Below are 27,736 nucleotides of genomic sequence, written 5' to 3' on the forward strand. Positions count from 1 at the left end.
TTTGATACAATTTATTTAGGCTTCTGAAAGTTCCTCAGCCAAACCATGAGCTGCTACTAAAGCTAAGCAGTTATGGAGTGAAATCTCGTGCCTTTAGTAATAGGTATTCTTGGAAGGCTTAAAAGTTTAGGGTTACACAGTCAATTTTCATCATGGCAAAGTGTTAACAGTGTAGTTTGTGGTGTGGTACAGTTGTTTATTGTAGCAGCAGAATAAATGAATGACAATCACTTAGGTTAATGAGGATGGTTGAAGATTCTGAGGAATGTCAGATACCAGAAAAAATATAAGCAAATGGACAAAGCACTGGAAAACTGAATGTTTATTTAACATGTGGAGCTAAAAACAGATCTATTTACAATTTATCTATACATCTGTCCAGTCAAGAAACAGACTGGGGACGTTTTATGCAGCTCAATGGAAATCTCTGCACAACTCATGCTTGCGAGGCACGTGTGTAATGATCATTGTGCTTATATTTGCTCCTTGGGACTGCTTGCACTTGCACTCTGGAGACTGGCTGCCCCATCTGGAAAGCAGTGTTAGAGAGCCAGAGAGAACTGGGAAGAGCATCACAAGCGATCAGGAGACTTGGCAGAAGCCTCTGTGAGGAGACAAATCTGCAAGGCTGGGATTATTTGCCTTACGGGGAACTTAAAAAGTGTCTACGGGCAAAAAGCTGTAGAAAACAAAGTGGCAGGCTGTTCCTGACCTGCCCCACTGCACGTGGGATTAAAACCGGGTAACAGAGTACCCGCAAGACGTATTGCAGCACTGCTGTCACCGGTGGTCAGGCCAAGGTTTAAGGATTGCCAGGGCGCTGGATGTTGCTGTGGCTGTCCGGAGCTCCCGGCGGGGCAGTTCAGTGCCGGCTGTCGGTTGCCGGCCCGCGGTTGCCGGGGCGGAGGGGCGGGCTGTGCGCCGGAAGCACCGGCGGCGGCGGCGGATGGAGGCCGAGGCTGAGCCGGAGCGAGCGGAGGCGCCGCGACGGGGGGGCGTCGCCGGGGTGAGCGGGCCTGGGGAGGCCCGGTCTCTCCGGGCGCGGCTCGGGGCCTTTAGGCGCGGTCCGGGACGGGCGCGGGGCCGGGAGGGCACCCGGCGGGGAGGCGACGTGGGCCGCCCCCGGAGTCCGCCCGCCCGGTGTGGCTGCCGTGCGCCGGCCGGTGGGTCCGAGCAGCGACTGGCGCTGGGCCGGGAGGCGGCCGCGGAGTGAACACCTGCGACTGTGATGCCTTTGCACCACATGTGAGGGCACCGCGCCTCGCTGCGGGGCATGCCGCGACGGCACAGCCGTGCCTTGCCTTCTATCCCCTGCTCTGAAACAGCTTTTATCAGTAACCCTGTGCCCTCCGGTCCTTCGTATCTCTCCCTGTGCTCCAGATACTAAAGATGGGCCGTCGAGCCCGCCAGGACCTCTTGGCAGATGAAAATCTCGTCAGGAAGAATTCCCCGTGTGCTTCTCTTGGAGAGGTGGGTGTACTGTCAGGAGAACCTGTCATTTATCTTGCTGGTGTCTCCAGAGGAGGAATCTTCATTTCTTTCCTGCATAGTGTGCTCTGTCCTTTGAAGTTTGTCCTTAGAGTTGAGACCCATGTGACTGCCCTGTCCCTTTCCTGGTGTTGCTCTTTGCATGATGTGTAGTTTTCACCCAGGACCATATTTAGGGCTACGGTCTCTCATGTGTGAAGTATGGAGAATAGTATCATACAGGACTTGGGCCCTCTCCCTCCTGTGCATGCATACCTTCCCAATATTTTGATTCCCAGAATTAAAATATGAGCAGGCACATCATTTTGTGACCAGTTTTGCCACCATCTGTGGAAGGAAGACAGAGTACAGGTAAACAGATGCCTTACTTATGTGTTTTGCTTTTGCTAGAGCCAGAGTACAGTATCTGATGTGGTCACTATAAAGTTCGTGTAGTGATGCTCTTTTTCTTTTCCTCCATGCACAGGCTACAAAGGTCATGCTAGGAGCCAGCTTTGCAGCATCTGAGACTTTGTCTTGTAGGTAATAATGTGCAAACTCAGTTTCCACTTCTCTTTGGAGGAAAACTTTTGTTCAGAATCTGTTCTATCAGTACATCTTCAAATGGTAGAAGGGGGTCTGGAACCCCTCTTTCTCAGGAGAGTGAGGCAACATCCTCTTGTATCCAGAAATATGAGAACTGTTTCTATTCACTTTCTTGCTTAGTGCTGCAGAATGCTCAAATTCCACCTGGAAGTTTGCTTTCGGATGTTAGCATGGCTTCTCCACAGGCCTCTCCAGCTGGAAGGAGCGCTTCTCAAGAAATTACATAGAGATTTTGCTCCTTGATACTTTCAGATGGACAAAAGTGTCATCAGAGTTCCACCTTATTGACAACAGTGATATTTGTTTAAATGAGGTGATGCTTAACATTTTGCAGTGCCAGTCATAGTGTCCAGCATACCATATTCTTGGCTTCTTTAAATTTCAAACCCAATTTGTCCTGCCGGCCACCTTGGCTCCAAGTGTGCCCCAAGCTGCTCTGCTCAGAGCCCTGGGGCCTTCTGTCTTGGGATTGGCTACTCCCTGATCCTCTGTGTTGTGACAAAACTTTCCATTTACACTGAGTAGTTGTGTCCCAGCCATCTGTGATGAAATGGTTTGCTGGGGGGGAATAATTCCTTGGAAATCCTGGGATGCTGTTGAAAATACACTTTTATGGCTTAGCTTACAATAATGCCTCATAGAGCAGGCTTTTTTTTCTGGAGAAAGTATGCTCTTTTCTTTTAGTAGGCATAATGGAGAATCATCTCCCACCTATGCATTCTCCCCTCCTCAGATGTGCTGTAGGCATTTAGGATGGATTCTGTGAGGGAATATGGAGAAGACGTAATTTAAGAAATAGAAATAACCATGGGCCTCATAGGTAAAAACAGTCTTAAAGAAACCAGATGGTCGTTTAAGGGGGTGTAATCATTGGTTGGCCTCCAGATTAGGGTGGCTCACTGTCAGATTGTTCTCTTACTGGCCCTGGCCGTCCTAGTTCATGGGCTGATTCCCTGGTTTGAAAGAGACTGGGGTGTTATGCAAGGGTACAGCTGATTGACTGTAAGTTACTGCAGTTGCGCTTGGTGTGTCTCATCACAGCCATTATAACAGCTGGGGAGAGATCATAGGGACTCCAGTCCTTGGGCACCCCTGGAGAGGACTAAGAAATAGTTACAGTGTTCAATTTGGCAGTGAGCTTTTCAGCAGCAGAAGGGTGAGGCCTTCCACGCCTTACAACATTCAAATAAGTTATTACTGGATCTGAACCACCAGGAAGAATCGTTTGTGTCAATAGTTTCTCTTCAGACAGGTCTTTGTTGCTAAATGTTTCTGTTAATTGAAAACCTTGGAGCTACTGGAGGAGAGACAAAATCCTCTATAAATAATCCTCAGCTTTTCCTTTGCTCAGGAATTGGAGGCTTTTCATGGATGACCATATTTGATACCAAAGTGAGCATTTAATAGAACTAATATTGTTTTTTCCTTCACCGTAGATTGGAAATCACCTTTTACTTTTCTGGAAGCTTGGCCTTGGCTTGCTTTTAAGTGGTGGGGTCAGCTGTTACAATGGATGTCTCACTCAGCCATCTGGTCATCTTGAAACCTTTTCAAGGAATCTTCCCAAAAGAAACACAAATTAAAAAGCAGTCCCTTTTTTTTTTTTCTGGAACTGGCACTAGTGGAGTAGGCCTCATGTAATTAATTTCAGCATAAGAGGTTTTATTCTTATTACTGATTTTTGAAGACAAAGGGGTTTGTCTTTAAACTTTGCCATATTCACAACTTCATATGCAGTTTCACATTCAGGATGGTGATTCTACCTATAGAGGTTCCTCAGGGTTTTAAAAATGGTTTAATTCACTTTGACTCTTTCTTTTTTAGTTCCATGCCAATCCATTCAGTTTCCACCCAGCTCAAATTTCTAGTATGAACATACCATTTGTGCTATTGTTCTAGTCTTCTCATGACACTGAGAAACATCCAGGAAGTCTTTTCCAGGCAGACCAGCTTGCTTGAAGGAAGCAAAAAGTACCTGTCTATCCATGTTTCAACATTTGGGCTTATTATAAGGAAATTCACTTTGAGAGGGAACAATGTAGTTAAAAAGATCTTTGTTTTGAAGTCAATAGGCAAATCATCTGACTTGGAGCATAGATCTTATCAGGTTACTGCTGATCTCTCCTTGACCTGGGCTCCCCCTTCCAAAAGAGACTCCAAACTGTGTGTCTTTGCTCACAAATGTGTTGTTAAAACTCCCTTCCCTAGGGCATAACTCTAATGTCTTGTGCCTTGTAGCCTAATATACTTCCCTCAAGCTCTATGAAGACAGTCTGATATCTCAGTATCTTTTCAGCGCCTGTTATGTGTATGTGTCTCCCACAATAATATTCGTAACTACAGCAGCAAATCTGTAATTCCTCTGGTAATTCCCATTCCTGTGTGGAAGTACCTGCATTATCTTCAAATGTAGACCTCTGTCTCCTCAAGGGGCTCACAAAAGGTCACAAAGCTCACAGTCTGCCATCTGACATGCAGAGCATTCCTGCCTTTTTAGAAGTACAAGTACTAACAACACTGCCGCTATGTATTATTTCGCGAGGCAAGAAGGAACATGATTATTTGCTGTAATTGATGCATCCTCGTGCAGCAAAGGCTGTGCATGTACCTTGCCTTCAGAACTCCTTGGCAAATTGGCAGGCACTTCTTGCGTACCCAGGGGAATATGCTTCAAGTGGGAATTCCTAGAGATAAATCTGCTAGCTGCATGCCAGAACTCCAGATTTCAAACATTCGTTTTCAGAGGGACAGAGGCCTTACCCATCCCCTGACTTGATGTGTTACGTTTACTCATTCTGATGCTATCAAGTTTCTGACAAAATGGGAGAAACTCAAGCTGGTCATGTTATTTGTATAATGGGAGAGACAGATCATATAATGAGATCTGTTGAAGATCTTTGCTAGCCCATCCTAACAGGACTTCTGCATTCTTCTGTAGAATGAAAGTCAAACCTGTTTCCTGGCTCTAACATCACTGCACCCAAAAGCCTGAATGCTTGATGACATCCACCAGAAGAAGATGTTTGGCCAGGTTTGGAGTTCTCAATGAGATTGATTTGGAAAGCTGAGTGGAAAAGCCTTTTTTAAAAATATATCAGCAAACTTTTCCTTTTCTGTGTCTTATCTCAACAAGAATGAAGTATTTGTTGTTCCATAAGAAATCTGTATGCAGAAATATCGTAATGTTATCCGGCTTCCACAGTCTGTTTTCTCTTCATCCTATGGTGACAGGATTCCCTTGGGACCTTGTTCAAGAGTCCCCTGGTTTCTGCCTCTTACAACCTCAATATGATTTTGCCAGCGTGTCTCTGGTGGCACTTTGTAGATCCTTTGAGTGGAGACTACTTTAATATGCAATATGTCAGCCTCCAGGATGAGGGTTTTCCAGACTATGTCGAGAGTATCTCCACACAGATAGGACAAGGTCACTTTATATCAGGGTTTTCCCACAGATCAAGTTCCCTGCTGGTTCTCTTCCCCATGTTTCACCACAGCCTGGGAAGAGGCTCTGAACTTTCAATTCTGAAAGTATGTTTTTCTCTTGTTATCTGACCTGGCATTTGTGAGCTTGCCTATGTAGCTGTGGTCCTTGGGTGATAGTTAAAAAGTGAGCATTTCTGTGCTGTAAAAAAATACCTTAATCAGGGTACATTAATGTAGACAGACAAAAGCTTGGGCCATCTCCACTGTACATTGGAAGGATGTTCCCACAGGTGAATTTTGCAAAGCAGCTGTCTGGACTTCTACCACCCAGTTTACAAACACTCCTGGCAGTGATTCTTTAGGCTGATATCCAGGCATCTTTTAAATAGGATTCCATTATCTAACCCAAATGAATAAACAGTACAAAAAATGAATTGCTGAGGGTGAAATCCACGTGGAAGATTGCTCAAAGAAGTAGTTATTTAAATGCTTTTCCAACATGTGTTGTCCAGCTGGATTTTCTTCTGTGCTAGAGCAAGTCTTAGATCTCTCGGGCTCTGTACATCCAGAGAAGCTTAGATCGTGTTGGGCCCCACAGAGGCCTTTCTGCTTTTGGATGTGGGATCAAGTGAGTCCCTGGCTGATAGATACATGCTTCCAACAGGTTTTTACCATTTGGGCAAATCTGATCTCATTTGTGCTGGTCATTGATATGGATACTTTTGTGCTCCAGCTGTCCTAACCTGCATGTAGCCTCCCTCTGCTCTTGTCCTAGTAAGACTGTAAGAACAGATAGACAAGAGAGACAGTAAGTGAACTCAGATACCAAACCACTTTAATCAGAGATATGCAATTTATGAATCACATGGCTTCTGTGTTCCACAGGAGAGATGATGCCATCCAGAAGAAAAGTCATGTGGGTTAGTGGAGTTTTTCCAGCTGTCCTATGCGTATGCCTGGTGCAGGGTCACGGGTCAATCTAGGATACCTAGATACTCTCCCTTGGTGATTCTGAACACTGTGATTTCTAGAATAGCATAGAGCTTATGGGGTTCTTAATTGCCTCCTTGCATTTGGTGTCTGACAACAGCAGTTTTTGCCACTGGTGGTGCTGACAAGTCTGCTCATCTGAAAGGTCCTCAACCAGTTTGCAGCTTTCACAGTGATTAACAGGCTGGTTTCCTTGAGTTACTCATCTACCCCACAACCAAGCTACTCCCCTATACTACAGTGTTAGCTAAACATCATCTGCTAAAGCGAACACTGTTCTCAGCTATGCCTGTCTTATGCTAACTGCTACAGCTCCTGCTCTCAGGGGAGGATCTGAGGTTGTCTTGAGAAATAGTAGCTCCTGAAAAAGGCTGCAGCCTACTACAGTATATAACCCCTAGTATGACTGGTCCAGCATAATTTCTGGTCTCTGGCATGGCTGCAGTGACTATCCATACAAATCTTTCAGGCATCCTACACACTTGAATAATTTGGGTTTTTTCATTCTATAGGGAGAATGAACTAAGTCTGTTCTGTTCTTGCTCATGTTTCTTTTCAAGGTCTGCTACTGTCAGGCTTTCCTGCCATTGCAGTCAAACATTCCTGCTTTAAGTATCACAGTTGGTTTATGCATAAATGACTGGATATAAAATGGTACAATGGTGGGATCAATTTTGTGCTTTGTTCAAGTGAATAAGGTTGCAAAGGATGTACTGCAAGACAGCTAGAAATGTCGTTCTTCAAGCTTTTTGTGCAGGCTTCCATAGTGCTTCCTTTTAACTTCTTTCTCTCTTTTTCCCTCCTGATCCTTCTAGGATGAAGACTCTGAGGAGAAGGTTGACCATGTAAGACTAGAGGCTTTCTAGGTAGATGCTGGCTCCTCTGAAGGGGACTAGTAGGACTAACCTATTATGTGTCTGGAGACTACCTTAAAAAGGTACTCTAGTATTGGAGAATAAGACAAAGTTTGCCTCAGATGCAGTGCCTTTGCTGCATCCTCTTTTCCTGTTGCTGAGAGGTTTTTAATTATCTTTGTAACAGCTACTTTTATCAGCTGCTGCATCTTGTTTTGAGGTCACAGATGTATATGTGGCCACTGGAAAGATGCTCTATTTTCATTTAATAGTCAGGGCAGCAATTAGTTAATAGAATACAAAACCTGACTGAGCCTAGGTTGCTGTCCAGTATGGTTAGGTTGTTCCCATAACATGAAAACTCGTCTTCAGGGATGATGAAGTCTTGCTGGTGTCCCAGAGGAGAAGGCCAGCCAGTAGTAACAAGGATGTGTGCCTTTGTATTTTCTACAAGTCTTCTTTTTATTGCACCAGGTCTGGAATGCCAGTATGTGTAGTTACTAGGATGTCATAATGCTTCTTACCAGGCTCCTGTTATACAGGGAGAAGGAATACACATATCCTTTCTCATCCTGCAGCAAAGCTAAAATACATCTCAGCATTCATTTAGCATTAGAAGCCAGGGTGATGCTGTTCAGAACAACCTGAGAACTTCTACCTGTTTCTGTTAAAGTCTTTGGGCCTTGCACTCTTCATAATGGTGGAATGGGTGTTGCCTAATTTTTCCTGCCTTGAGTTGCTCTCTGTATATGTTAGACAATTAAAGCACCCTCTTCTGTACTCTTTAATTCCTCCTGCTGAGGCACCACCCCAGTATGGATAGCATAGTAGATTCATTTGTGAAATTTAAAGCCCAGAAAAGAAACCCTTATCACCCATCTCATTAATTCTGGCCTCAGAAGGGTATAGTCATCACAAGGAGTCAAGACTATTCAAATTAGCTCAGTTTTCTCTTGGTAGTGTAAGAGATGATATTGTAGGAAAGATCCACTGGGTTTATTTGGCAGTAATGGATGGCTCAGGACTATGCCCAGAGCACTTTTCCATTTATCAGGCAAAGAGACCTCCCACTGATGGGTATAGTTTTGGGGACTGGTTGCCTAATAGAAATTTTTCCTGATAATTGATATAATCTCCTCCCCCCCTCGCTGGAACCAGTCCTTACAGTCATTTTACTGGAACTAATTCCACCTCCATACAGTGCCCTAAGTCATGGATTCCCAAAGTCTGCTGTTGAATGCTGACTGGTCACATGCCTCAGGGCGCCTTCTTGCTCCTGGCTGCTAAACTTCATTAAAATAACTAAACTGATGTGACTCTTCCACATGAGCAATTGTTGTTGTTTCAGGGGTGTTATGCAATGGTGCCTGGCAAGGAGATTTTCCTTAGTATGAAGGGATCCCTGCTTTGAAACCCCTCTTGTTTGGATAATTCCCCTGTCCTTTATTCAGGCTTATGCTCTTAAGCATCACAGTCATACGTTATAGTATTTTTCCATTTGTAAAAGCCTGTAAAAGGTATAAAATAGTTAACTGAGTGTTGAGAAATCTGACTGATCAGTAAGCTGCTTGCAATTTACAATACTACATGCTTACAAACTTCTGGTAATTGTATCATAAGTCTGTTCCAAACTGATTGTTAGTGGAACTTTATATTATAAAGTATGATCCAAATCTTGTTGCAGTATATCCCTCCCTTAGTCATTGCCTGGCCAAGCTGAAATACTTGGCTTCTTGAATCATTTGTCCGAAGTTGGCTCCTTCGTCCCCCTGATGGCTCATATAACCCTTCTCTGAACTCCCTTTGGGCTATGCGGAGTGTTACAATCTGAACTCTTCCTGGATTTGGTCCCTTTCCTCTTGCTGTGCTGAAGATAACTTTGTGGCTGCATGAATACCAACAAACAGCTGCATCTGGGCTGTTGATGTGAATGTACCTGCTGAAGTTCTGCCCTCCAGCCATCTGACTGCTCTGAAACTTGTTTTGCATCCCCTGGCAAACCACTCATCTTGGATCTGAATTTTTGCAGTTGAATCACTCATTTGGCTGCACCTTCCAAGGCTGCCTGGGACATTTAGCCAAAGGCTGTAAGGCTGATCAATGGTATAATACAGGGTGTATCCTAATATTTCAGTTAATTTGCAGAGGCAGAATAGGCATGAGGAGTATGAACATGGCTGTGAGGCAAGATTTTGCTGGGTTCTTTTCCTGGCTTTGCCATGGATTTGCTCTGGGGCCTTGTAGAAGTCTCTCCACTAGTTTCCTTTAGTCCCTGTCTGAAAGGAGGGCTAGAGCTTTATGCAGAAGAACTGTGTTGGTATTCCCTAAACACAGAATCCACAGGTTTAGATGCCTTATCTTCATAGCAAAATCCATAGCTTTTACTGGGTGCCTGCATAATATGTAGGTAATCTCAGGATGGGCTAGTGGATCTATTAGGGTGGTAAAGAGTAGCTGGAAACTGCAGTGTGTCTGAAACTGTTCCTCTGTGGAGTTCTGGCCCTGTTCTGAGAGCTCTGGGAGCACATTCCTGCACTACCAGTGGGTGATCCTGATCCCCATCCTGTGTTTTGTAGCCTTCAGAAGTGGAGTAGGGCTTTTCCTTGCCTTCGGGGACCTCCAGGGATTGAGGTGTTCATTTAGGTGTTGAAACAGCATGCTTTAGACGTAAAGATTAAACCTGCCATTTCCTTTCTAAGCTGGAAAACACTGATTTTATTGTCCTCTTCCTCCTCTGAGAAAGATGTATCAAGTAATGTTTCCCACCTCCATAGAAAATATTATATATAATGACAAAGCTATGAGCTGTTCTGGGTCAGAGAAGGCTCTCAGTCCTTTTTCCTGAAGCTGCTCTGCTTTGCAGATGGAACCAAAAGGATTTTGGTGCCACAGGGAAGGACTTTCTAACTGAAAGCAACAACATTTGAGTGGGAAGACATATGTTCCAGTCCCAATGGGTCCAGCTGGGACCTCATTCTCTGTTTGTGCTTTGACAGACATGCCATAGGTAGTCTCAAGGTCCTTCATTGACTAAAAGAGGGACAGCACTTGGATTTCTGACTCTTATATAGGTGGATGCTGACCTCTGTGGCTCTACTTCATCATGAGTGATGACATGCTTTTAGGCAACAATTGGAAAGAGGATTTGAAGATGTGACATTTCCAGTGGGGGCAACGAAGTCCTGTAGTTTTAGTTGCCAGTGCTTTTAAAACATTTGGGTAGAAAAATGGGCTGTTGCTTTTTAGCTTAAGACAGGAACAATTAATTTCAGTGAATGTTTTTGCAAGAATAACTATAAAAAAAATTAAGTATCTGAAATATAAAGCTATTAGTGTTCTTATTGTGCTAGGTTACCCAGTTCCATGGGGTTGATCAAGTGAGTGTATTTGTATCCAATCGTATAGTGCAGAATGATGCGGAGATCCCTTGATGAGAAGCAACCTGCACTCTGTCTGGGGAGGTACCAACTTGGTTACCAGAAGGACCCCAAACAAGACCATTTCCAGACTTGAGCTGACTCACATGAATTCTGCTTGCAGGTATGTCTGCACTTGTGGTGTAGACATGGCCTGGGGCTTGATATGATCAGGGCCTTTAATCAGAGGCGGTATTTTCCTGACCCAGTTCTTAGCCTCGCACAGCTCCAAACTCATTCCACTGTCTCGTCTGGATCTGCACAGCAGCCACCCTCCAAGTGCTCTTCCCCATGTTCCCTGAAACTCAGAAAGGTGCGACCAAGGAGCCCAGTGCTGGCTGCACTCAGCTAGGTGCCTACTGGGGGACCTTATTTATATAAAAATAATCACAGTGGTTTAGGCACTGTCCTGCCTCACTAGTTCAGAGAGTTCATGACCTGAGAAGTTATAATTGTAATGCAGTCTCTTATAGACACTTCTGTATCTACAGTTTGCATTGCAGTAAGATCTAGAGTGTTGGTGTGTGGCTGGAACAAAAGTTTCCCTTTCCCAAAGACCTTACAGTCCAACTGCATTGTTTTTCTCTAGCATCCTGTTTTCCCCTGTGATCTTCAGCTTGTAGAGGAGCCTTCACCAGGGGCTAGCTGCATTTTGTGTACAGAACGTTGCCAGGAGTTTGCTGCCTTAGGCATGCAACTGGGAGTAGAGTGGACTGGCAGTAGATAGCTCTTGAAGCAACTGGCATTTCTGAGAACCTGGGAGTGTTCTCTGAGGCAAAATTTCCTGTAGCTCTTGTGCATTGTGAATGCCCTCCCATTTGCTTGTTAGTCCTGAGCTACATTTGTCCCTCCAGGTCCCAGAGTTTCTGTCATCTGTTTGGATTCTTGCATTGTGCTAATAAACACCCTCCGCTAAAGGGAACCAGCATCCAAGGGAGCACTGGGTTTTTTACCTGTTTCCATTATATGGGGATTACACAGGGGTTTTTTCCAGAGGTCTTCTGGTTACTTGTAGAAATGCTGGACTCCCAGCCTGTTCCTGGGGACCTCTCATCTGGAAGTTGGCCAGATTCTCCAGGAGGAATCTCAAAAATGCAGCTGAACTTTTGTTCCCTAATTAGGCCAACTTCCCCAGTGTGAGCCCCAGCAGTGCATGGCCTGGAGCTCCCCAAGGCCTTGCACTGCCTCTGCCCCATGCACCCCGAGTGGCTGGCCAGCAGGGCAGTTATTTTCAGCTTTCTGAGCTTATCTTGTAGCTTTTTGATGACATCTTCTGAAATAGATTTTCTAGTCAGCCATATTTCCCAGCCTTTCTAGTAGTATCCTCCCTGCTTGGCAACCTTGATGTGGATTAGGGACAATCTCATAAAAAATAATTTTATTTAAAGCTTTTCCTTTTCCATACATATATTTCATGCTTTGAGTGCTCCTGGACCCACCTGAAGGCAACAGAAGAATAGTAGGAAGGGTGGAGGCGGATGGAAATATGTCTGACAGGATGTAGCACAAGGTAGTAGCAAACTGTTTGATGTTCATGCCTGGAAAAGCTGGAGGGGTACTTCCCTGTAGCTATGGGTTGGGAGAGGATTCTATCTGGTGACCCCTTGCTCAGAGAATCAAATTGTTGTGTGCTGATGCACTGTTTTCATGCAGGGGAGAGCAGTAACTCCTGAGACAGGTTAAGGAACCAAATGCCGCAGAGGTGACAGATTTCCTCACAGGTGCACATATGAGCTGACTAGATAGCTGACCACTGTTCTAGGGGAGAAATTCTTGATAGCTGTTTAACAATGAGCTGCTCCTTTACCTGCTCTGATAGATGACAGAGAATATTTGAAGCCCCCCCAAGCACTTTTCCTGGCTCAATAGCACTTTCTCTAGTAAAGGAAAGTCAGTGACAATGAAGAAGGACAGTTTGTGGATGAAATGGAAATCCAGTATTTTCTACTAGGTAAGTAAGACATGCAGAAGTCCTTGGAGGGTATTCATTAAAATCAGATGCACTATTTGAACCATCTGTGGACATGATAAAGAGAGCTAGCAGAGATGGGTTGTTCTTTGCAGAAAGCCCAGGCTTGCATAGATCTGGGAATTGATCCCTTTTTGATATCATATATGCTCTGAGATCAGTACAGATTGTGTTACGTGGCTGCTTGGAAGCAGTGGGGCTATTTGACTTACAGTTCCTTAATTGGCAGCAGTCAAAACTAATTAATCAGACCTGTTTGTTGAGGTTTGCTTTTCCTCAGTCAGAGGAACCTCAGGCAACTTGCTGGAGAAGAGGAACCTTGAGACTGGCCATACTTTTTATCCACACCATGGTCAGTACTGGATAAAAACAAGACAACTGTATATAATCTCTCAGTGTTTGTATATTGGGAAAACATAGATCCTATAGATTTTAAGAGATGTATTACATGATAGAAAAATTGTGTGTCCTCTGTTACACGCTGTCAATGTCATTTGAGTCCCTGCGTCCCTGCACAGAATGCTCAGTGTTTCAAAGGAGTTGCCATGTTGATGAAGGTAAATTAATCCATATTTCCAGACCCACCTGGGAATCTGAGGGACCCCACATGTCCATAATCTGTCTCTATTGTGGTAAGTCCTAAAAGAAACTTTGTTGGACCTTTGGGATCCAGAGACACACAGGATAGCTGCTTCCATGAGGGAAGCAACATCCAACTGGCACCTTCAAAACTTCAGACGTGATCTGACAAGTAGCCTGGAAATTTCTACCTTAATGAGGAAGCCAAATTAGAATTCCGCATCTGTCTGATAAGAAAGGTCCTGACTACAGATAAAAAAGAAGGTAGAATTTCTACTTTAATACAGGAGAGATGGAATTCAGGCCAGTCATTTTTCAAAGGGAGAGATAAAACACTGATTATGGAGGTAGCATGAAAGTGTTGGTAAGGAGGGTGGCCTGAGAAATACTGGAAAAGCGCCATCACAAAAACGGTGAACCGAGTTTCTGAGAAAAAAATAAAAACTCAGACCATGGCAATTTTCCTTGAAAAAGGGGGCATTTTGCAGAAACTAAAGTAGAGGAAATCTCCTGGAGATAAATAACTGATAAAATTGAAGTAGAAAGGCAAACCACAGCAAGTAAGTGATTAATTAATGCTGTTAAACAGACTGAGCAGCAAGAGCTGAGAGAGAACACTGTTGTCAGGAGCCAGTGGAATCTCAATATTTCGAACACCAAACTGTTTGGGTGTATAGCTCAGCTTTGCATTTGGGAACATAAATAAAAATCTTGCCTAAGGTATTACAGTAGGTACCAACAAGTTCTCATCATTTAAATTTCCCAGTCTTTTTCATCAAAAAGGTGTGTTCAGTAGCACATTTGCTGCATTACAGAAGAACAGGGTCCTCTGTTTCTGCTCTCATCCCTCAGGGATTGACATTTGTCCCACTTTCTGCCTCAGGCTCTTGGTTGCAGCTGCAAAGTCCCTACCTGGTACCGTATTATGGCAATGCACAGCATTGCATTCTCAGTTGTAAATTATGCTGAGGTTTTGGAAATGTGAAAGTATATGAAGGTAAGTTTATTTACTTGACAAAAGTACATGTGGCATGTGACCTTATTACAGCACTTTCCAGGCAACTAACAAAGAAAAGCTATTTATCCTCAGCTGACAGTTAACATTGCCTTTCCTGTTGCTAGTGCTCCTGTAGGCAATTCAGAAAGAATTACCTGATTTATTGCAGGAGGAATAAAAGACCTGTAGGTATGTGCGAGGTGTTTGTCAGGGCCTGAGAGACATTCAGGGTTCCCTGGTGTGTATGATCAATGGGAACACGTTAAAACGTTGGCAAGACATTGGAATCAAACCCCTAGATGCCATGGAGTCATGCCCTGTGCAAAGGCTGGAGCAGTCATTCTCATCACCCTCTGATCTGGTGTGCCCCACTTGAGATATCTTTGATCTTAAGGCTAGTTTTGATGAGGAGGAAATTAAATTGCAAGTGCATTTGAATGCCCAGGAAATGCTACATTTTCCCTCAGCCTTATGGCCCAGGATCTTTGGAGCAATTTGTGTATCTCTGTGCACCTTTGCGAGGAGTTGAGGCTGTGTGTTGGAAACATGGCTTGCTGGCTATTGGAGGGATAGTGTGAGGGGAGAGGGGTTGTTTGAATGGGAAGGGTCTGCGTGGGAAGGAGTGTGTTTTTGAGGTAGGGGTGTGTGTAATGGGAATAGGGATGTTTATGTGGGCATGCACACCCATATGTGGTGTGTTTTCCCCCTTTTTCCTGGGCTCTGGGTGTGTCCAGATCAACTGAATTCAAAATGCTCCTTTTTTGGCACTGTAGCCTCTTCTCTGGTTTGGCATCTTAAGAATCTGGGGGAATCATTTAAAGATCAGAAAACTCCATTCACTTGGGCCCCTGAAGGCTTCACATTCTGTGACACGGTCATTCCAGTCGACTGAGCTCTGTCCCCTACGGATGAGCCCATATAAGGAGGCTGTTTCCTGCATTTCACGCTCCCTGCCTGTCCCTCTGCCCTCCTGTGCTCCCTTTGCTGAAGAAAGTTGGTATTTTGGGACTGCAGCTCCTGCCTCATTCCTGCTCCCTGTTTATTTTTGGAGGATGACTATTTTTGCTCCTATCAGGGAGCTATGCAGGGTCATGCTCCCTCCCTGCAGCAGGCAGTGGCTGCCCCTGGCAGGGTCTCTTAATTTCCCACACTCACAAACAATGCTTCTACTTCAAGAAATAAACATGGGAGACCCCTACCATCAGGGGCTAGCTCAACTCCTTCCTTGTGTGTGGCAAGAGGTGATCTGGCTGTGACTCAGGGTTGACCCCACCACACATGCAGAGTTCTCTCTGAAGTCTAAAATCCTCAGGAGTCATCCCACTCATTCACTTTCTTAATAAAAGCTGTGGGAGCCACCTGTCCCCTCGCCATTCCTTTGCAATTACCATTTTTTTTCTGTTTTGGGACATCTTTTACCAAATCATCCTTTCTCATGATGGTCCCTTCACCGGTCCCTGTAATCTGCCTTCCCTCACTGGGCACCATCAATTGGGAGCTATATAAACTGGGCTCACCTTGCCTCTCTGCTTTCACCACTGCCTGTCGTGCCAAACACTGAAGTCACTACTGTACAAGGTGCCTCAGGCTGAGGGAACTGAATCCAAAACTGTAAAGGCAATGGGCAGCTCCCACATGGTGGGAATTCATGGCCTCATTTGCAAAATTCCCATCATAAGCCCCAAGCTGAATTTCCATTTTCTCTTGCCATGTGGCAGAGTACCACACAAGACAATGCAAGAAAATAACAGGGAGTGTCTTTAAGCTCCAGATGAACTTCCCCTTTAGATTTCAGTGGTGGGATTCATCCCAACTAACTTTGGAAGTGTTTGATATGGCTCAGTGTATCTGAACTTGGCATCTATTCTCCTATTCTAGGCAGTGGACAAAAGCATACTTTTTAGGAACAATTCCTCATCTAAAACAAGATGTCTAAAAAATGCTGTCTGGTACCCTAGGAAAGATGTAACATAATACCTCCCACTGATATGTGGGCAACACTAACGAACAAGTTCCCAGTGAACCCTATTTTGCCAGGAGAGCACATCCTCTGTGGATCAGTCTGGTACTGTACTGTGTGTCCTGGACAAGTCAAAGGCACATAGACCTGAAATTTGTCAAGATCCTGATTAGGATGATGCAACTTTTGCTTACAGTGATGCTTAAAAACCTGTCCTGTAATATATGTCCTCCTTTTATTTTATGAATAAACAGCATTTTAAACACTATCTCTCCATCTATCTATTATCTGGTAAAGTATTACATTAGTATATGTGGACCTGGTGTCTCAATTGGCTTGACTTTGCCTTGACTGGAGCTGTCTGTAATGTGTCTCTTCTCTTTATTAAAGGGTCCACCACCTAAACCTCCACGCCGGCAAGGAGGCTGGGCAGATGATCCTGTACTGGCACCTATCAAGTGAGTCCTCACCTCTTTCATTATTAAGAGGGGATTAGGTGTGGATTAAGTGAACATCACTAGCTGGACTTTGCTGTCAGAGATATTGGAACAGTTTTTGTGGGTCTTTTATGTGGCCTCTGTCTCCAATACCAATGTAGCTCCTTCGAGCTGTTTGAATTATTGCTCTTGCTTGGTTCCATTGGTTAATTGACTTGGCGAGGCTCAGAACTGTGTATGTGTCACTGTTTGCCATAGGCAGTGTGTTCCTTACCTGATACAGTACCTGGAAGGAGTCAAGAACATAATAAGCATGTTAAATACAGGAGCTGAGGTGGGGGGGTTTGACTGGTTCCATTCTTTCCAAGAGAGTGACACATGACAGCGCCCCACTGACAAGAGTGCAATGAACACATCAGGATTTAGTGATCAACCTTGACAGTAAAGGTGAAATTTGTCAATGTTTATGTGTGTATGGGGTTATGGTATAATGGAGGTGGATAGAAATGGTCATCAAGAAGAGATAGGAGGAAAAAAATATACAAATTGTAGAGTATATGTTGAGAAGCCTAATGCTTATGAAGGACACCTAAGGCAAAGGAAATATCTGCACATGGTAATAGAACAGGTATGAAAACTAAAGGACAGTTCAGACTGGGAGGAGATTACTTGCTTTCAAACCATTTGTTGTTTTCCGAGCTATGAAATTATACTGATGTTGTATTTCATATTCACAGAGCTGAAGGGCTCAGCCATGGAGTGGTGTGAGATTGCTTGTGTATTTAAAGGCCTTTAATAAGAGTGTATATGCCTTAATATATACTTCGGAGGCACTCTGATTTATGAAAAGTTATGTATTTTCTTTTTTGGAACTCTGAGAATGGATGAGGACATCCAGAAATCTGTTACACAGTCACTATTTCTTGGGAGGTGAGAAAGGTGGTCTGTATTCTGGGGTAGCCTTTCTGGAAAACAGTACTTTTCTGGGAAAATTGTCACTGTGTTTGTCTCTGAAAAATAAATAATCTGGAGACTGAAATAAAGCAAAGGAATAAAGATTTCAGCCTGAACTCCTGTTCCTCTCCAGTTTAACCCTGATAATGGTTATTTTTCATAGGCTGCCTTCAGCTAGAAGTTGCCATTGCAAAGTTGAATCCACCTCAGGGTATTAAAAAAGGTGCCACCAATGATCCTGGATCTTTGTAGGACCAAGCAGAAGCTTTATGGAAATGTGACAGCAGAGAACGAAGGTGAATTTCATTGTTCAGGAAAAATAAGTTCTGTAACTGTTGGGTAGGCAAAGGACTGGACTGGAGGTAATACCTATTCAGGGCTGTGTCTAATGTGCCCTGAAGGACAGTGTACAGGTTCCTAATGTAACAGCACTGTGCCATGTGCTACTTTACCATGTTTTCCATTGTTTGACATTAGCCTTATTAGCCTTATCCAGTAGATTTGCAGCAATAGCTATCAGTGGTGCTTCCCCAGATCTCAACTGCATGTTTTACAGACATTGTAGGTGTCTGGAGTAAATGCTTCTATGATGTTGGATGCAATTCAGCTGAAGAAGCAGAACAGGAGATTCTGTAGGGTTGCAGACCTTTCTGCTTGTGAGACTCTGCACAATGGGACATGAGATCAAGATGTGTCCCTTGCTCTGTCATGCATATGATACCGTGTCATATCTGACAGTGTTCTTTTCATTTGTATTAAGAGTTTTTATTGAACAAATTTTATGGAGGGGAAGTTTGTTCTGACTTCTTCAGTCATATGAGGTATGAGGATTTTGTACAACTAGTTCCCCTGTCTTTCCTTCAGTTGTGTATTCTCCCAAAGCTGATCTCTCTTCTCTCCCTTAAAAAAGTCTGAGATGCTGCCCTGTAGGGCTGTCTTTGTGACATATCCCAGGGTAAAGCCTTCATGTGAAAAGTCTGAGTCATTGGCTGATGTCATACCAATGTTGCTGTAGCTGTGTTGTTTCTGTTTTCTCAGGCTCTATCTCCCCACAGCTTTTCAACCAATTTGACTCAGTTTGGAAGCCCATCAAGTTAACTTGCTCCAATTTCACTAGTGTAGATGTAGTTAGAATAACATGCTTCTGTTGATACATCTGATGTAGATTTAAGCACTTTTATGCCAGTGTAACTGAGCCTACACTTGGGAATTTTTCTGTTAGAAGTAATTAGATTTTCAGAACTGACAATGTTAAAATCTGATTTTTTTTTTGTTTACTTAGAAAGGAAGGATGAGCAGAGTGGGTACAGTTAGATTTTCTGTGTTGTGTAAAATACATTGTGAGTCAGATGCGATACTGCAACCACTTGTGCAATGATTTTATAGCCATTTAGTTCAGAGTCTTATCAATGTGAAATGATCACTTAAAAATGTTTTTTTTTTTGTTTCCATTCGGCACATGTTAGAGAATGTAGCTTGCAACCTGTTTTTCTGTTTTTCTACCTTTCCTTCTCCCTCTTTGTCCCTTACCTGCCCAGGTCTTGTCATGCTTAGGTAAACCTGCAAATCTTCTCACCATCTTGCCGATGCTGCTCTCTCAGACTTTTGCAAGATAGGAAGATGAGGAGGGCCCTTAAAGTTTTCCAACCTATAATTATTTTTTAAATTAATTATCACAGATGGTGTGCAAGTGAGATAAAGTGTTTTATTATGAGTACCCATAGCATTTACAAGTGTTAGATATTTAAATTGCCGAGAACTATCAAAATGCTCTTTTACTCAAGTTTTTAAAAGCTGTGCATGGAAAGATTACTTTGGACTCTTAGTACATCTGTAGAACTGCTGATATTGTAGGAGTCCCATTTGATAAATCTGGATAATGATGAAGACTGCAGGTAAGTGCCTGAGCAAACTCCCAGACTGGTCCTTTGCAATCAGCAAATAAATGGTGCAAAGTAGTGACAGAAAATTCATTTTCCATACTGACAGGGTCATTCTAGCGCCAATATTAGTGGAAAGGGGACCAACCAAGAACTTAGGCAGCCACTTGGGGCCTTGTATCCTGCTGAGATATCAGTAATTACAGCTGGGTTTTGCTACAGAAGCAGCTCTCTAACCACTGGATGGAGCCCAAGTGCCATTCTGAACACTGTGCTGATGTCCCTAATGACGTCAGTGTTGACACTTGTGACAAGCAAAGCAGAGGTTTATTATCAGGTTATCTCACACATCAAAAGAAAGAAACACAAAGTCCCTGCCAGTGGGAAAAGGAAAAGGGTTTTGCATACTGGTGAGGATTTGATAAAGGAGGAGTGCTTCCAGGATCCATTTAGTTCCAACTTCTTCTGATCTCATATCTCTGACTTGACTGATAGAATTCTTCAGTTTCCTCTCTAGTAGTATCTTTATTTCTTTGCTTCTTGGGACTCTTTCTGTGTACCTGGGTGCTTGATCCCTTTGGTCTTGCAATGAGCCCCCTAAAATTTCTGCAGCTTTGCAGACAGCTGCTAGGGTTGTTCTGGAATAAACACAGCTCATTTCAGGTGGCCCTGCAAGCAAACACAAGTGCTGTTTTCAGTAGGAAGTCCCTTCCAGTGCCTGCAAATGTACTCCTTTCTTCTACATTGATGGTGGCAGTTTAGCAACAGGTGCTTCAGCTACAACTGAAATTTCCCCTTTTCTGACTGGTAGGTCACACAGAGTTGAAATATTCAAGGCTTGTTTAGGAAAACAACCATGCTGAATATTTTTGGACAGAAGTAGTGGTACAGTGTCCAGGAACGCATTTACAAAGAAGGTGAATGTTAAGGGCCTGAAGGAAGGAAGAGGATGCAGTTGGGGTGACCTTTAGAGCAGGGTAACTGAGCCCCTGTGTAGATACCATTTAGGGCTCTGGAGGGTGGGTAATGGTGAGATTGCACCCTGGGGCTGGAGGAAAGTTATTTAAGAGATTAAGGGGTTTTATGATTCAAGGTCTCTAGAGGTAAGTAAAGTTAAAAACCTCCTGTTTCAAAAATATGGGTTTAAACTGTCTTGTGTTCTATCTATAAGAAATGACCCCTGAGAGTGCCTGGTTTTAGAAACTCCAGTCATTCCTGTGTTGCAGCTGGGAGTAGTAAAGTGCTCATGAGTTTCTCCATCTGGCACAAGGTTGTCATTGCTTCTGCCCTCTACTCCAAGTCCAGCAGTGTTGAGGTGAATCTCAGACTGGGCTTCCCTGTGACACTGCCATGTAAGGCGGGGAGCCAGACATCTGGCTGCACAGGAGATGTTAGCCTCACTCTGCATCTTGCAGCCATCTGTGGATGTTCTCAGTGATGTGAAGAGTATGGGCACAGAGGATCTAGGCTGCCAAGTGAGGGGGCACAACTTAGAAGGAGAAGAAAGAAAAGGAAGTCTGATTTAAGTTTTGTCTTGAAGTGTCTGTTTTTGGGTTTGTCCCTGCATTGATCTGCAAGGGAATGAGGCAAGTAATGGCCCCTTGGGGACCTTCAGGACTTTCCTCTCAATGTCAGCCGTCATTTTCAATCACCCTCTCCCTCCCAGCCATTAATTTTGGCCCAGGATCATGGGGACTTGTCCATCTATCACTCCTAATTGACACTAAATGATCTGTCAGTTTATTGATGAACGGCAGGAGTGGAATTGTCACAATATATTTTACTTTCTAACAACTCCTCCTGACAATTTTACCTTGTCCATCTCACTCTCTTCACATAAATCTCCATTGGCCTCTCATTCCTTCTCTTGGGCTGATCCAGTGCCAGCCACCTCCATGCCATCGGCACGCATCAAGGACATCAAGATGGTGGTAAACTGCAATGTGCAGGCCCAGAGTCGGTTTTTTCCTCTCTGTCCCTGCCCTCCCCCCTTTTTCTTTTTTCTTTTTCCTTTTTTTTAATAGGCTGGATGTTCCAGGAATGCTAACAAGCTCCTGTCCTCTTGTCCCTTCATGTTATTGCTGGGGTGAGCTCTCCTTGGTGTTTCTGTTTAGGCTCAGTAAAGATAACTGGCAGAAAAAGAAAAGTCCCTAAAAGACAGAAGAGTCACCTGAGAATTCCTCAGTGCCCTGGCTGTTATGGGGGATTTTTTTTCTTTTTAAACCAGCTTAGTGTGACTTGCAAGGGTTTCCTGCAAAGGGAAAATGTTAGACTTGTGCCCATTTCTGTCTTTGCAGTGCCAGAGGAGCCTGGAAGAAGCCTTTTCTTTTACTTTTTTCTTTTTTTTTCTTTTTCCTTTTCTTCTTATTTTTAACTTGGATTTGTTTTTATTTTGTTCCCAGTTAGTGAAGTTTTCTTTGACTTCTTTTTCTAGAAAGATACTGGGCAATGGATGGACTAGTAGGATTGCAGCTTCTGGCTCCCCTAGAAAATGAAGCCAGCCTGACAAAAACAGAACAGAACAGGAGTGTGACATTTTTGGTAACAGTCCATGTAAGCTGCTGAGGTGGCAGAATATGCTCAGGGTGAAGTCTCTTTGATTTTTTTTCTGATTGAGGACAAAGCATCTTCATTCCTTAGTTCTCTGCATCTCCAAGAAATTTACCAGCAAATTCAGAGGATACTATCATTGCTGTCCCAAATATTTCTAGTTTGAAAAAAGCAAAATCTTCTTGAAGAACACATGCAGCTTGCAACCCTTTTGTATCTGTCAAAGCCAAGGCTAAAACGTTTTCTGGCCATTGTAGGTCACCTCTAAAGCGGTTGTGAAGTCTAGCTTAATGCAGTTTACCTGCGGAAAGAGACCTAAGATGACCTGATCTACTTGCTTGGCCCTATTTCCCCCTCCCTCAGCTCCCCTCCCCATATAACCCCTCCACTATTCTCAAGTTCTTGTTCCAGGTTTTTAAAATATCTCCTTTCAGAAGCTGTTGCTCTCAGATGACAGCACAAGGTGCCATTCAGTAATAAACACCTAGTTCTTTCTAGCGTTTTCCATGTAAATGTTTTCAGTGATGAGTGAAAGGTCTTTGGACTTCAGAATCATGAGTTTGTTCTTTATTGTGAGATTTGAAAAAAAAACCCAAACAACCTTAGATACTTTTTCTTGCATTCTAGTTCTGTCTCCTAGCAGTCCTTTCTTGTAACCATGACAATTAGAAGTGTGCTTTTCCATTTAAATGGAAACTGTAACCTCAAGAGTCTTTTGGTGTGAGAGTTGGCCCTTGTGCTTACTGGAGACTGAGGACATGATCACTTGGATAGGAGCCCCTGTTCTCAGGGACCAAAGATGTATGGTGGATACCTCTAGAAACTGCAGCGCTGTTTTCCCACACAGCAGGAATTTGTATTGAGTCGTGTTGTTTTTTTCTGTTGCTCAGTGGGAGCTCTGAACAGCTCTGCCGGTCAGCAAGCCTACCAGTGAGCAAGTGGGGGAACCCTGGGAACATCTGTTTTGAGAATGATGCAGTGAGTAGGCTGAGGTTCAGTGACCCCCGTGAGCACTCTGTCAGCTTGTACTTTGTTCCTAAAAGTCCTGTTTGCCAGAGCTTTTGTCTTTTGTTGTTTCTGTTAAGTAAGCCCACGTATTAGGACCTGAGGAGAAACAAAAACACTTCAGCTAGAGACTGATTAAGTGCCTCACAAGCCCGTTTCAGATGGAGCCTGCTAGCTGCTGTCTCTGTCAGATCCTGTCCCACAGAGTACGCCTGTTCATTGCTTCATCCTTCCTACTCAGGGCCATGTTCAGGGGCAGTGTGTTCAGCATGTGGTCTGGGCAGCCCAGGGACCCTGTGAGGGGCAGCAAGTGGGACCATTACAGTTTAAAAAATGTGTCTGCTCAAAACCTTGTTATGGAGATAGAGATAGCCATGCACCCCAGGGCTTGGAAGTGGAGAACTGTGAGGTGACATCCTATGATAAAAATAAAGGCTCATAGTCATCTTCACTCTGCTGAAATAAATGGCAAAACTTGCCTTGATTGTAGATATGAAGATTAAACTCCCTAATTTAATCAAGGAAGATCTGGCTTTTCCAGGATGCCAGAGTCCAGTGAGAGGAGGTGGAAACTTAAACAACTGATCAGACCCGCAAGAAAGGTGCAGTGGAATAGCTGAGAAGACACCTTGTGGTCCTATTTTCCAGCACAGGCAGCAGTTCTAGTTTACATACAGTCTTGCTGAGTGTTTCTTTTCCTGTGCCTCAGCAAACAAGCAGTGATCCACTCTTGGAGAGCCTGCAGAACTGATCAGTTAGCACTTGTGCGTCATATTGGATGTGTAACTTAGTTGTGCCTTAAGCTATTGAACAAGCTGCAACTCCTAGCTCACCACCCACTCACTGTAGTGATGGGCACTAAAGAAATACTTGAGCAAGAGACTACAGTGTCCTTTGTAATCTTTTTTCCCCCTCCTCCCTGAGGCCTAGACCTGAATTACAGTCTTTGCGCTAGAGGCAAAAGGCAGGCTGAGTCAAGCATTTCGTCGTTGAACTGGGTATAGTGTTGGATGGAAGCATGAGGCAGGATGCTGGCTGGTGACTTGCTTCCCGCGCACCCAGCCCATCTCTGCCCACACTTTGATCGCCCTGCTCTCTCCAAACAAAACGTCTGAACATCACGACGTTCTCTTCCTCTCCCCCCCCCCATTTCATTCTTTTAGCAAGAAGGCTTTCTGATTCCACGTGATTCAAAAGAGAATGGTTGAGACATGCCAGGAAATACAGTAACACACACGGGCAGATGAATTTCTCCCCCTGCTGCCCTGTAAAATGACGAAAATACCCCTAGGCCTGGACTCGCGGCCCCTGCGAGGGTCCGTCCCGCCCCGGGACAGCCCGCAGGTGGCAGGTGGCGGCTGTGACGGCTCGCAGTCGGTGACAGCCGACCACGGCGCTCGGCTCCCTCCGCGCTGGCGGCGGCCGGGCCGCAGCCCCTGCTCGGTGCCCGGCAGAGGGCGGTCGCGGGCCGGCAGCGGGCCCGAGGAGCGCGGGCACGGCGGCGGCGGCCGCTGCTCGGCCTCGGGCGGGCGGGGTGCGCCGGGCCGGGAGGGCAACGTCGGGCCGGCCGGGGGGCTGCCCGAGCTCCCGCTCTCTCTGCTCCTCCGTGCCGTACCGGGCGTTCCTGTCCAGCCGCCCCCGTGTTCGTTTAAACAAGCTGTCATAATTGGTTCCCTTTTCCTTAGCTGCGCTGCTGCACCATCCCGGGCCGCGGCAGAGAACCTCGGTTCCAGCGCAGTGACCTCCTTGGAGGCTGGCGGTGGCTCGGTGCAGGACGCAAGTGTGTCTGAAGCTCTCATGAGCTGTGGACATTAAAAGATTTCAAGGACATTTTCCCCCATTCATCCCAGTTATGTCCTCTGCTAAAATAGGTTAATGACGTCTAATTAACCACTGCACATTGTCATGCTGCATAAAGATAGCATCCTGGCTGTTCTCTGAGCCCTGCTACTTTATCTCCATTTAGATCTCCGTGGTAGTCCATTAAATGAGAAAGAAACAGTTTAACAGAGATTATGTCTACGTTAGAACTGCCTTTCACCCTTCAGCATTGAAGTTGCAGGCAGCTTGGAAGCAGCTCAGCTGTACATTAGGGTGCAGCTGTACATTAAGGGTGTGTGGGGGGGTAAAGCCTTGATTTTGAGGTTTAACCCCTTCTCATTAATGTGGAGGAAGGATTCCTCCTGGCCAGAACTGAACAAAGACCACAGTCAAGAATGAGAGCAGATGATCTGCCCCCAGACAGAGTTAAGAGAGAAATAGGTATTCTGTACTAGGAGTTACATACCATGGGGTTACACAAAGTCTGTCAGGGTCTTCTGCCCGATTTCCAAACTATTCAACACCCTGAAATAGAGAGGGGGTAAGCAGCTGGCCGAAGCTGTAGGGAATATTCTTGGATTATGGTTATGTTTGGAAGCACTGACAGTCTCACGGGGAAAGGGAGTTTAAACGGATCTGTACAGGTGATGAAGTTGGTCCACGTTCTTTGGCACTCCAGAAAAATGCATTTATGAGAAGAAATGAGTGGTATCACTGCCTCACAAAAGCTGGGGATGGCTGGTGTATGGTACTGAGAATGCATTTCTGAGCACTGCTCCCAGGATTATACTGTTTTGTTTGTCCTTGCTTGAGTGAGTGTACCTGTAGTTTGTATTCAATTGCTCATTTTGTAGGTACTTGTTGCTGCCCTCCCTGGGCTGTACCTGCTGCTGCAGCAGACAAAGCAGGGCAGTGCACTTCGAGTTGCTGAGAATATGAGAAAAGAGTAGGAAATCTGTGTATGCTGGCTTGAGTTTACAGTTGGATTTATTCCATGTCTGCTTTCACTCATCACTAGAAAGCTGTGACCATGAGGTGAATGAAGAGGGTGCTGTGTACCCAGGCCTTATATTCCTGAAGGATGAAATGTTGGTCTCAGTGTGTTGCAATTGGCATTGGTAAGCTGAAAGTGTTCTCAAGAAGAGGTGCTCACAATGCTTAAAGCAATACGATGGCTTCATGAAGAAATCCTGTGAGGCTTCACGTAGTACCTGGAGAGCAAAGAGACAAGCAGGTGACTGGTTTTGCAGGAATACTATCTCCATGTATAGCTTAGCCCTCCGCTAAGTTTATGGAATGGACAGAGTTGGATTTGGGGCACCTTTTGAAGACCGATTTCTCTTACTGCCTTCAAGATTTTTAACCTTAGGACACAAGACAAATCTTTTCTTTTCTTTTATGGTCACTCTGTTAGGTAAATTTAGGTATTGCAATTTGGCCAAAAAAGCAAAAGACTAGTCAGGAACAAACCAAAAATGTTGTGTGATTTTTTTTCTGCAATCTGAAACAAGGAATTAAAAAGTAATTTGGCATCAAACAAAATGAAAAGAAACCTTATAAAAAATTAAGGAAATAGTAGGCTGCCTGGTATCTTTTTTGCTCAATAGCTCAATCATTAAGGCCACAGGGAGTATAAAACATGCAATTCCTTCCTGTGCTCCAGAAGCTTCATACTATATTTCTGGGATAGTTTTCTACCCGTGAGCTTATCAGCTGGTTTGAAATGCCAGTTTCATCAAATAATGCTATTCCAATTCATATATTAACAAACGTATCTAGTACAGGTGACTGGAAGCAGAAATCTCCCCTAAACAAAATAAGTAATTTTTTGTTCCTGCTCTAGTGTAATTGGTATTTAAATGCTCTGTATAAACCACAGCACTGTCAGCATGAGAGACTTGCATCACCCACTGCCACTGTCAGGCCCTGTGGCAAAGGGACTAAGGTGTTCTCCTGGGGGGGGCTGACCACGGGGCTTTTACTTGCCCTAGAGAGAGGAAAGGAATGGTCTTGTTTGACAAGAGAGTGTTCTAACATCTGGGCTCTGGGATTAAAGGGGTCACTACTATTCCCCCCTCCCAGCTGATTAATTTGTTCCCCAAATTACTATTTTTTTCCAATATAGTGCAGCTGTTTCATAATTAGGTATTTGTTTATTGTCCTGAGTAAGTCCTTTCCTAACACAAAGAAAAGTTGAGAAAGCTTAAGTCTTAAAACATGAGCGAAGTAGTCTCTGCCTCTGGGACTAACATATGACTGCCTTCCCTGTGGACCACCTGGATATCTGGTATGACAGGGAGCTTAGGAAAAAGAAACAGAAATTGCTTACAGGGATAGCAGGAGTGACCTTCTCATGGGAAGTATAAACATGTGGTGTGTTTCACTCCTGCCTGGAGACAGGACATGAGTAAAGATGTAAGAAGTGTGAGTACTGAGGAAGAGAGTGTTATTTGGGGTTGGACAATAATCAAGAATAATGGGATCATGCTAAGAAAAGGTTAGATTTAACCCCCAGGAAATCATCTCACTGTGCAAGGCTGTGCAATGCCATAATTCGGGATGTTTCAGCTCACTGAAGGCAAGGCTATGAAGGCAGTGTGTGGGAATCAGTTCTGTGAAGGCATAAGGAAGGGATAAAATTGGAGAAATCTTGCATCATCTTTCCACCTCTGTCTTTTCAGAGTACAAACTCCAGTGAGAGCTGATGGTGGCCTCTCTGAAGCCATCTCCTTCTTTCTCCATGGTATCGGGGGTTCACAAAAAGTGCTTTGTACTACCACTGAGGAGAAGGATGGAGCTGAACAGTTCGTCCTTGCTGGAAGAGCTCT

General features: G+C 44.4%; 1 protein-coding gene and 1 long non-coding RNA gene across 4 annotated transcripts in view; one reads left to right on the forward strand and one right to left on the reverse strand.

Annotated features, from left to right (window-relative positions):
• Nucleotides 1-304: 304 nt before the first annotated feature.
• Nucleotides 305-897, reverse strand: LOC113961630. The gene is made up of 2 exons (XR_003532355.1): nt 755-897; nt 305-529 (listed from the first exon to the last, which is right to left on the reverse strand). It is a non-coding gene; the product is annotated as an uncharacterized LOC113961630 (long non-coding RNA).
• Nucleotides 898-918: 21 nt separating this feature from the next.
• The window catches only part of IFT43 (intraflagellar transport 43), a 43,452-nt gene continuing 16,634 nt past the window's right edge, over nt 919-27,736 (forward strand). Inside the window, exons 1-4 of one of the 3 annotated variants that reach the window (XM_027672062.1) lie at nt 919-1,006; nt 1,381-1,470; nt 7,302-7,331; nt 16,652-16,719. In XM_027672062.1, coding sequence (XP_027527863.1) covers nt 947-1,006; nt 1,381-1,470; nt 7,302-7,331; nt 16,652-16,719 — 248 coding nt within the window. In that variant the 5' untranslated portion in view covers nt 919-946. The remainder of the gene's footprint in view (nt 1,007-1,380; nt 1,471-7,301; nt 7,332-16,651; nt 16,720-27,736) is intronic. The other 2 variants (XM_027672070.1, XM_027672077.1) reach the window with 2 other exon arrangements.

The sequence above is a fragment of the Neopelma chrysocephalum genome, unplaced genomic scaffold (assembly GCF_003984885.1).
Source record: "Neopelma chrysocephalum unplaced genomic scaffold, ASM398488v2 Primary Assembly neopelma1_24, whole genome shotgun sequence".
Classification (NCBI taxonomy): domain Eukaryota; kingdom Metazoa; phylum Chordata; class Aves; order Passeriformes; family Pipridae; genus Neopelma; species Neopelma chrysocephalum.